Source organism: Triturus cristatus, chromosome 4_2, assembly GCF_964204655.1.
Source record: "Triturus cristatus chromosome 4_2, aTriCri1.1, whole genome shotgun sequence".
Lineage (NCBI taxonomy): Eukaryota > Metazoa > Chordata > Amphibia > Caudata > Salamandridae > Triturus > Triturus cristatus.
The window spans coordinates 317,622,119-317,633,548 of NC_140586.1; the positions used below are offsets into that span (position 1 = coordinate 317,622,119).

Here is an 11,430-nt window from a genome sequence, read left to right on the forward strand (position 1 = left end):
GATAAGGAAGCAAATGAACGTGCATGAGTGTTTGTATGTGGGCAGACACAAAAGCGAAAATAATGGGCAACGATAAAGGGTTTAGGATTTATATGATTCTGTGGCTGCAGAGTGTACTGCGTAATTTATCACATTTAACACATAATTTGCAAATTTCAACAGAAAATTTTCTTTCTACCTCAAATAGATAAAAATAATATTTTCAGTGAATGTGCTACATAATTTGCCTTTTCTTGCCACTTGGTTTTGATAACCATGACACATATTTTTGTTTTCCATTGAGCCTAAATCTAGTAGTCTAGACAGTGGTAAAGCTCTGCTGCAGAATGCTTTTTCGGGCTGTGATTATGATGATAACACCATATTTCAATGAAAACTATGAAATATTTTCCAAACTTCATGGTTTTACACCACTGACTTTTGCGCAATAAATGCACACACACACTCACACACACATGACACCTTTCTTTCACAGCTGCATCACAGGAGGATTCATGGTAAGGGTCCCCCTGACAGCAAAGAGAAAAGACAGTTTCTTTTTAAGGGCTATTTTATTTCAATAAATACCAACTCCAATATATTAAATAAGTTAAATACTATATGTAGGTCCCTAAGACTCAAAATCTTCTATCAGTGGTTCTTGAAGCTCCTCTCGATTGGGTGGCCAGCACCATCCAGTGAAGTCAATAGTTCTGGTTGTAACAATATGGGATGTCTGGCTCTGACAGTATTCTGTCACACGAGCCTGATGAGAGGTCCGACAGGACCAGACATCCTCAGAGTAACAAAATAAATAGAATATGTCATCAACATCTGTATCAGCATTAAATTAAAATTCCTTTAAGGACAGAGGGTAAAATATAATATTCAAGCAAAGAACGCAAACAGAATGCAACAGTATATATACATTGGATCTGTGCATGTGCATCCTGAGGAGTGTGGAATCGAGAATCTGACGCTGTACACATCACCAAGCACTGACTTTGAGGTCAATGCCCTGTTGGAGAGTGAAGGGTAGAAACATCTGCATATCAATCCAACTAAAGCATTCTGACAAATAGTATTGTGAGCTGTCTGTAAGAATGTCTGACTCCACTGCCGTCTGTAAGTCTGTTCTGGCAATGTCTTCCCTTCAGCTCAGGCTCCACGCGGATATCCGGCCTCAGATTGTGATGCTTTCATTTCCGGCAAATAAAGTGCAAATGGCAGGTGGCTCAGGGCTTGTATGGATGCTGCTGCGGCCAGTAGAACAAGACTGGTCGTAGCGCGTGGTAGCCTCACACCTGCACGTTCTTCACCCGCTTGAACGTCTGCATGACATGGGTGGTGGGGACGCAGCCCTCCCTCACGATGCTCAGGATCCCTGGAAAGGAAGAAGCACAACAGCATGAGATTGAGCGAGCTTGGACGGGTGTGAGCTCTGTGAGCAGCAATGGGAGGAGAAGAGACAAGCATAATGAGCACGGTGGGGATTGACCCCAGAGGAACCAATGGGTGACAGAGTACAGGAGGGAACCGCCCTCTCACGTGGCATATACTGACTGGAGAAAGTGTGCGGTGTGCGCCCTCAAGGAGACATTAAATGACTGGGACAGGGTGGGATATCATGGAATCAACAAACTGCTAAAACACAGACTCAAAAACTTTCAAGGCCAAAATATCCTCCACACACAACTATCTCCCTGCAAAAATGTCGACCTGCAGTAAACTCGCTTTCAAGCACTTGGTCAATAAACTCAGACAGGAGATGGAATAGTAAGTTAACTCTGTATTCCAATAATATAGGAAGTGAGTCCCATTGGAATTAGGAACTTTTAGCAGGTCTAATGATCTTTAAAGAGATATTTGTGTATATTTGTGTATGGTCAATATTTTATAAATCTGCATGTCAGAATCTGTGAGTCTGAGGTCTCTATTTTCAGATGGGACCAGAGTAAGAACCTTCAGGCATTGGGTAACTTGTGCAGGGTGGGATTGTCCCTGAGAAACAATAATGTGAGTTTGGGTGAAAAATAAAGGAGCCCACCTTGGGGGATATTGTCTTACTGAGGGAGGCTCTGGGTCCATGTGCTGACTAAGTCAGAGTGAATTTGTAATCACTATTACTAAATATGACAAATTAGTACTATGCAATTTGCATCATTTATTCTTCACTGGAGATAACTTTGAGCATTAAATGTCTCCATAAGAGACATTTTTCGCTGATTAAGTCTTGTGCCAGTATCTAACATGACTTTTTTAATGTGCGGTATATACTACCATTAAAATTTCATGCAAGATAAAGGCGAACTGCATTTCACACCGTTCATGTAATTTTAGCGAAAGTTTGTGAAACAAATTATGCAAGATGGTACACCAGTAGGGCAGACTAATGATAAAGAGAAATGCTTGTAAAGTTGAAAGTAGGGGTCAGGATTTGGCAGAGGTAAGAAACCTCCAGTGGCATCCCTGTAAACTTTGAACAAGCACTTTGAGTTTTCCTCAGAGGCTCGATAACGTGCATCTCTTTGTTACGCATTCATCCTGGCCCCTTTAGTGTTTCATCTGTCAATTCAGTTTGGGTTTTGTACGTCTGTATGCCTTGGGACACCAGGAATACACTGGATCAGGACTGGTTTTCCCCAAATCTCATGGCAGATGTTTGGTGGGTGGGGTGGGGTGAGCAGAGCCCCCTGTTCACATCAATAGAATCTCCCGAGTCTACTTTGGGAGTAGCAGGGGACAGAGATGAAACGGAAACAAGCATTGGTTGAGACCCACCTTCGTCTATCCTCAGACAGTTCACCACAGTGGAGCCCACCATCTCGTAGGAGTCCCCATCACACAGCACCCCCTCCAGCTTGTGCCGTAGACGCCTGAAACACAGAGAGGAAATACAAAATCACTCATTTAAAGTAATAATTGACAAAGGCTCAGGTGCTGGGGATTAAGGGAAAGCAGGAGGATGATAAACATCTACCTGACCTCAAGCTCAACTGGTCAAATACACCTGTGTTTAATGCACCCACATTTAGGCTTATGCCAAGCATCTCAAATACATTAAAACATATACGTGAGATATCACCAACACCCTTTTCCCTCCTTTCACCTTTTAGTAGCACCAGTCTAGTCATATGCTTAAAAAAACCTAAACCATTCAAAATAGTTCACCACCCATCAATAGTCCCACACTCTCCCTTTCACCTTTCAGAATCTTCAGCTCACGCACCTCCACAATCCTTGCCCCTGCCCTTAGCTCCTAGTAGCCATCTAGTAACTCTCAAACCCCAGGCACCATCTCTTCCGTAGAAGGCCCACTCAAACATTTTCCTGATTTCAGCCCCTGTTCTGAATGAGTACTTACGATATGACCATGTCATGGTGGGTGCTGTCACACTCCCCACTCGGATTGGCAGAAGTGATGGCCAGAGGGCCGGTCATGTCGGTCAGGTGGGCAGAGATAGTGTGGTCCGGCACTCGGATCATGATGGAGTCTTTGGTGCCCACAATGTCATAAGCTGGTCCAACTCCTGCAGAAGGAGAACATAACAAAATGAATCAGCAACAAGTCAGATGTGAGTGAGTGAGCATTTGTGCTTGACTGTGTTTATTTGCTCAGCATTATGAACAGAGATGCTGTACAGTGATGACTTCATTTGGTTGTGCTTAATTTGAGCAGATGTTTGAATGGTATAGCCTCAGAACATCAAGAATTAATTAGGGTCCTTGAATATGTGATTGCTCTAGTTGTGCAGTGGGCACACATTGTCCATTTAGTATGAAAGACGTTCTACTAAAGCATTACAAACAGCCATGCTCTGTGCAGGTAACAGCGGTGGGGCCGCATTGGGGGGGGGGAGGGGTTTCGAAGGACGATGGCAAGGGAAAATTAAATAAATAAATAATTTTCCCTCGTCATCATCCCTCGAAACCTCCCCCCCCCAACGAGGCCCCACCGCCCCATCGATGTTACCTGCACGGACCAAGGCTGATTAAAATACTGTGAAAGTCAACCACACATTTGTTTGTTATATCTTGAGAGGCCAGATGTCTGCAATACATATTGTTAACAACTCTTTAAAAAAGACTTCAGCCTGAAATGTATTTCTGTCTTACATAATTTTATGGCTGTTTGACATATCATTCTGTCTGCGCGAGGAACTATTTCACAACTGAAAAATACACTGACTCATCACGCAAAACATTTTATCTTATACAGCCATAGTATACCAAAAGCAACCTTTCTTTGTTTTGTCGTTGCTGTGGGGTTTAATTAATGTTTTAGTCAGAAATTGTGCGAGTCACATATATTTCTTTATCAGTTTTACACACATGTACACATACACCATACACACACACACATATATATACATAATATATATAATATGTACATGCAATGGGTACATGAGATCTGGGGTCTGTGTGCTTTAGGGGTGAATGTGCATGTAATACCTGCATGAGATAGGGGTCGTTACACATTAAGGGGGGGCCTGACCCTGATATGTTTATGCAATAGCTCCATGTGATAGGGGCCTCTACACAGAATGGGGGTCACTGGACCCTGATATGCACATGCAATAGCTATATGAGATGGGGGTCTGTAAACTTCAGGAGGGTGAATGTACATTCAATGCCTGCATGAGATGGGGGTCTGTAGACATTAGGGGGTCCATGATACATGTAATACCCTCATGAGACGGGGGTCTGTAGATATCAGGGGGTGAATGTGCAGGTAATATCTGCATGAACTGGGCCATGCATATATTAGGGGGGACTGAATGAAATCTGATATGTATATACAATAGCTATGTGAGATGGGGGTCTGTAGCCATTAAGGGGTGAATAGACCCTGAAATGTACATACCATAGCTACATAAGAAGGGGGTCTATGGACATTGGGGGTTGAATGGAGTGATAGGTGCAAGTAATTCCTTCATGAGATGGGAGTCAGTGCACATTGGGGGGCGGGGGAGAAGAAGCATGGTCTAGACTAGCAGCACGTACATGGAGTGAACACATCCCTGAATTTCCCCAGGCACAACTTCGGGCATTTGTAGCCCTCACCCCTCTACCATCCTCATCCCACCCCTCTTTGGAGAAGGAAACAGACCATGCAGAAGAGGTCACACTCACCCATCCTCTTCAGCCACTCCCCCTTCTGGACAATGCAGCTGATACCCCCAGGGTAGACGCTCCCCATGAAGTCCCAAAGCAGAGGACTGAATGGGGGTCTCACGGCCCGCAGCTGGTCCAGGTGGGAGATGCAGATACAGATGGGCTTCTCCAGGGGTCGGTCCTGCAGAGAATGGAAGAAAAGGGAGAAATTAATGGTTTAGAGACAGAGGGGGAGGTCAGGACATTATGTGCAGGATCACGTGATACATAAGTGACTTTAGACCCGGTCACACCACCTCTGTAAATAAACTAAAAGTCTCCTGTGGTAGCCAAGAGATTGTGCAAGTTAAAAGCCTGTATGGCCTTCTAATGACACTTACACTGTGACCCCTAATGTATGATGATTTATGTGGAGCACGAGTTGTCTTTTGGCATTGTGACTGCTCTGAAAATGTATCGCTAATGTCACATATTGATGCAAATGCCTGAGGTCTGGAAATCTGTTGATTTCCATACCCGTCACATTACCCACTGGACTGTCAATGTTATTGTTCCTTTTTACTGCATGTTTGAATAAATAGAATCCTTTCCATTTGGAAGTACCACACAGCTCTAATTGTAGTTTTGTGATTCTACACTTATGTTGTTTGGTAGGGACCTATGTCTCCCGCAATACACTATTACCCTCGGTCCCGCTTGACACACAGGGTTCCCTTGTTCTTTGTTACTCTTTCTAAAGTCCTACAGCAGACAGACACTGGCCACAGAGTTCTATGCAATCCTAGTCTGAGAATGCAGACTCACTGTGTAATTTGGGGCATTAGTATCTTTCTTGTGCATGTGATAGCATCTCGCTGGGCTATTCTGCTCCTAACCCAGGGCTCGTGTGGATTGCAACCCACATGTCCAGTTTCACCCCCATCTCGCACTCTCCTCGCAAAGCATGACAAGCTACCATTTAACCTGGCTGCTTTCCTTTATTTTAAAAAAAGTTTTGGAGTTGGAACTTTCTAGGCAGATATTACCATGGAATCCCTCACCTGCAGAATGTTTTTACCCTGTCATTTAAATGACAATATATCCAACTATACATACTCCAGGCTGGTATCACCCTGGTAATCACACCCCTGCAGACTGGTTTCACCCTGACGTTTCCATGACAGTGTCTCAAGCCACTGGGTGATATCTAACTGTTCTAGCAAAAGGTGTGCCTTATTCTTGAATGACAGAGCATCTGTCTCAGCCTGGGGTGAATTCTGCCGGAAGTCCGCTCCTCGGTGCTCACCTTGATGGTGTAAATCTTCTGGATGGCCTCGGGGTGTTTGCAGGAGGCCGCCAGGGCATAGACCGTGTCTGTGGGGACCCCGCACACCCCGCCCTGGTCCAGCAGGTCGGCGATGGTCCTTAGACTGCTGGTGCGATAGGAATCGGGGCACACGCAGGAGTCGGACGCCTCAACTTTCTCCTCTGACTTCGTTTCCTAAAAGGACAAAGAACAGGCAAGGGGTGAGACAGCGCCACCTAGAGCTGCCCTTGAGCAGCACATGCACATCCCAGAGTTAGAGGGCTGAGATATGGACTGGTTATTTGAGAGACACATTTATCGGAACTGAGTATTATTTTAAGAATAGTAATCGTAACATATTGCATGTATGATTCAAGGTACCTTGAAGAGAGGTAGTCCCATGGGAATCAGGTCCTTGCTGAAAATGCAGTTTCCAAGAGATGCCACTGCTCCGTAGATACAGACGACACTGAAGACGGACAATACTGTGACTGAAAAAACACACAAAGACAGGAAAATTAGACATTAAATTCAATAGTATCAATAACAAAAAGAGGATTGTGCGGATCAAGTTAATGTTAAACCAAGACAGGGGTTCCTTCAGGATGGATTTCAAGAAGGTAAATGCACCCAAGACAATAAAATCAAAACATAAGACAGAGATTAATTTTCCCTCACCCTCTGTCTGCATGAAATTATGTGTGGTAAAACATTTAAACTAGTACAGGAACCCCTGTCTTGGTTTATACTTAATTGCCCTGGTTCCTAGGCTTCTGGGGCTCACCCCAACTCTCCGTATTATAACAAGGTGATTTTAAAGCAGGAGTGGAGAGACAGATACAGAAACTAAGACATGGGGAGGTCTAGCAAAGAACCAGACACATGTCAGGTTTGTTACTGACTCCATTCAGGCCCTACTTGCATTAAAAATGTCAACGCTAGCAGAGTCTGACACGTAACTGACTGCTTCACCCCTCACAACCCTTCAGAAGCACAGGCTTGTCAGGCACCCTCCAGTCCTTTCTACAGACCACTCCCCTTTAGCCCCCACCACATTACACGTGCACTTGTGATGGCACTTAATAGAAGTTGCCTGTTTAGCGTGTATTAACCATTTCGAGATCACTGACATGCATTAATACACAAGAGAAACCCACAGTGGATGGTGTCCACTTACTCTCGAGCGGGAGAGGCAGGCATTCCAAGGTGAAAAGCAGGAAACAGACAATCACCGCCTCCATCAGCAGGGCGAGCAGCACCAGCACCACGTTGGCATAGGCGACTATGGAAAAAGCAGAAAAAGATGGCGTCAAAGACGGGAAATGACATATTTCAGAGGTCAGCGGGCGTCGCAGTTGCTCAAGTCTTTAGATGAGGACACTATGATGCCTCAGAACTGTGCATATGGACCATCGAGTGACAGACACCGTCCCGTACCCACTACAACCAGAAGCAGCTGATGTCTGTCAGGGCACCTGGGCCTCAGTATTCAACAGAGGGATGACTGGACATCGGTATCCAGGGAGACTTACCCAAGGACATCAGGAAGACATTGATGACCAGGAAGGTGACGGCACCAACAGTGAATGCACCATAACTGGCGACGTGGATATTCAGCAGGGGACCTGGAGAGGGAAGAGGAGGAGGGGGCAGATGGTTAGTCATGGATGAAACAGAACATAGGAAGGAGCTCTTCCTTAAAAGGCAGGAGATGGCCAGGAGCAGAGACAAGAGATGGAGGAGGACCATATACTGTCCAACACCTCACTCATCCAACAGCCAATCATGGTACTAGATTTTGGCTTCTGGTGATGTGTAAAACTGTATCTTCCACCCCATCCTGAACAGGTGTGCCCTGATTTGGGGATACACACTTACCGGAGCACCTTATCCCGGTATAAAGTGTTTTCTCGCATGTGTCAGAAGACAAGCGAAAATTAAATTCTGGTAAATATGCCCCTGGGTGCAGGAAATGACCAGTTATTTGAACAAATGCATTATTACCTCTTGGTTCTTCCCACAACTGGATTATCTACAACAGTTTGTCAATAGTTTATCCAGACCCATTAATGGCTCCATAAGTCATTAGTCCCCTCCTAGTGGCCACCAGGTGCACTCCTCTCCAACCCTTTTTCTTCCCCCTGCCAGTCATCACATATGACCCCTCCCAGGTACTTCTTCAGCTCACTGGATACAAGGGCCCCCCAGTCAAACAAAGAACTGCATGTGATGTCATCATGAAACTACCTGCATGCATGGCTACTCGAAATTAAACTAATAACCAAAAGTACACATCACCCCCACAGCCCCTACTGGTATGCCTGAGAATCTAAACCACTCAAAAGCTTCATGACACTTGATCCCTAGGACTTTTCTAAATACATTTTTACACATTCTAAAGAATAAGATTAAGAGATCACAAGTTACCTGCGAGTCGTAGCCACGCCCATGTGGCCCAAACAGCAGCAAAACAGAAGGGTAGGACCGGCCCAAATCTTCGCCCTCTCTGGACCACGATCCTGCAGACGTACAACTGGAAGAGAGCACCAGGAATCAGCACCCAAGGGATGGAGAGGTGGGCTCTGGTGGGGTCACTCAGGGACCCCTGGATGGCAGAGAGTGAGGCCAAGCCATTGCAGATGAAGAAGAGGGCATCAGGGAGCTGGCATCTGGTAGTGCTGACCTCCTGGCCCTCCTTAGACCTGCTGGTGACGCGCTTCAGGCACAGCAGCAAGTCCTGGAGCGTAGCCGATTACATCACTTGGGGTCCAGTAGAGATCAACGACTTATCAGCGATGGAGTTAATGAGGCTGGCAAAAGTGGCATAGAGGGAGGTGGCTGTGTAAATGCTGCAGACCACTCCGAAGAAGATATGGGATCCCTGGAGTGGAATCTGTTGGATGGTGGAGACAGTGAGGAGGAGAAAGCATGAATTCTGCAGCACCTCCAGGAGGTCTCTGTTGAGGGACATCAGGCAGAGGATGCAAGCGGCGACCAGAAAGAACCAGCCCCCCACCATGCCCGCTCGGCTCTTGTCCACATTGTCCCCCGAGAGGAGCACCGTGACAATGAACTCTTCCCAGGACATCAGCAACCAGAACAGGCTGTGGAGTCCAAGCTTGGTGGTGTGGTAGACGTCTTCTCTCAAGTAACTGTAGTAGCTGGCGCAGAGCTGGGACAGCGCATTGATGGTGACCCAGATGGCGCCAATGTAGAAGGTCTTCATGTAACCAAAGCAATAAAAGGCAAAGATGAGCGAGGCCACTGCGTCAGCGATGTGTCCCAAGGCCATGGGCTCCGCGTACTTGGAGTTCTTCTTGGTCTCCTCCCCGATGCCACTGGAAGAGGTGCTGGTGGCCGAGCCCAGAAGCAAGACGCTGAACATGGGGTTCCCGAAGCCTGGAAAGACATTCCTCTGGGTCAGGCCCTTCAGGAGCAGGGCAGTGGCGCCATAGAACCCAAACAACACAATGAGAAGCTCCAGGGTCCCGGAGACCACCAGCGCCCACTGTCCAAAGAGCCCCACCGCCTCGAAGACCAATGTGAGGGTGATGGCGCCAAACACGAAGGGCATGACGTAGTTAACGGTGGCCGAACAGAAGGAGAGGATGAAGGCGACGGCGGTGTATGCCACCAGCCCCGCTACTGCGCTCTCACTGACCGGAAGAGGGGAGGCGGCCATGATGGTCTGGCTGTTAGAAATGTTCAGGGTTTGTGTGGTGTTGTGGATGGTGGGGTACGCTCCCAGGACAACACGTGTAGCCCCGTAGCTGCTCCAGAGTGCGGCAAATGCCACAAAAGCGGTGCTCCCCAGGTGATCGTACTTCCGGAAGCACAGGAAGCCTGCAATGAGTTGTGTCAGTCCTCCAATCAGGATGAGATGGACCCCTGCAAGAAATAAACAGGCATTGAGCAACACGTGTGTGTGTGTGTGTCTGTGTGCGTGAGTGTGTACCCCCTCCCTCCAAGTGTCTTATACATGTTACCCCAGCGCCACCTGTAACTATTTGTGTGATCTGCGGTTGCCACACTCACCTGCCAAGATGTTCTCCACCCCTTCAGCGTTCACTTTGGTGTGGAAGGAAAAGAAGTTCTGTAGAGCCACCAGAAAGGCGCTGATGACGTTGGCGAGGAAGCCCATGACGGATGGTTCACTGTAGTACACAGAGGCGAAGCCTTCCATGGTGAGTGGCAGACCTGGGGGACGGGAGAGAGTCCATGGGTAAGAAATTAGCCACAGGTGAGAGGACACAAGAGATGAGATTCGGACAGGAGGTGAGAGGGGTAGGGGGTAAGAAGGAGATGGAAGACGGGTAGCTGGGTGGGTAAGACCCAGATTAGATTGGTGCACGAGTTTAGATGGGAACAGGAGGTGAGACAGGAGCCAGAGGCCTAATATCAGACATGTGAGAGTGGGACAGTGAGTGATATGGAAGATACATGAGAGTGGGACAGTGAGTGAGATGGAAGAGACGTGAGAGTGGGACAGTAGATGAGAAGGAAGACATACGTGAGAATGGGACAGTAAGTGAGATGGAAGACACATGAGAGTGGGGCAGTAGATGAGGTGGAACACATGTGAGAAAGGGACAGTGGGTGAGATGGAAGATATGTGAGATTGGGACAGTGGGTGCGATGGAAGACAGGTGAGAGTGGGACAGTTGGTGAGATGGAAGAGACGTCGACAGTGAGTGTGATGGAAGACAGATGAGAGTGGGACAGTGGGTGTGATGGAAGAGACATGAAAGTGGGACAGTGAGTGAGATGGAAGAGACATGCGAGAGTGGGGCAGTAGGTGGGATTCGAGACAGAATTGAGCTAGGAACCAATGGTAGGAAGGGATAGGAGGTGAAATGTGAACAGCCAGTGAAAGGGGTGCACGGGATAAGATGGGGGTGGGCAGTGAAACTGAGACGAGGACATGAGGTAAAATGGAGCTTAGAGGTGAGAACAGGAGTTGAAATCTAGCGAAACTTTACGAGGTGACATGAGGTAAGAAGTTAAACGTGAACCAGAGGTGAGATCCACAGAGAGACGGGCAGGCTGCAGAT

General features: G+C 47.0%; 1 protein-coding gene across 1 annotated transcript; it reads right to left on the reverse strand.

Annotated features, from left to right (window-relative positions):
* Positions 1–550: 550 nt before the first annotated feature.
* LOC146833785 (uncharacterized) lies at positions 551–8,044 on the reverse strand. Its single transcript, XM_085599914.1, has 8 exons — positions 7,912–8,044; positions 7,557–7,661; positions 6,761–6,870; positions 6,380–6,574; positions 5,113–5,275; positions 3,344–3,509; positions 2,761–2,855; positions 551–1,363 (listed from the first exon to the last, which is right to left on the reverse strand). The coding sequence occupies exons 1-8, from the start codon at positions 8,042–8,044 to the stop codon at positions 1,278–1,280; spliced, it is 1,053 nt and encodes a 350-aa protein (XP_085456040.1). The 3' UTR covers positions 551–1,277.
* Between the last annotated feature and the right edge of the window lie 3,386 nt (positions 8,045–11,430).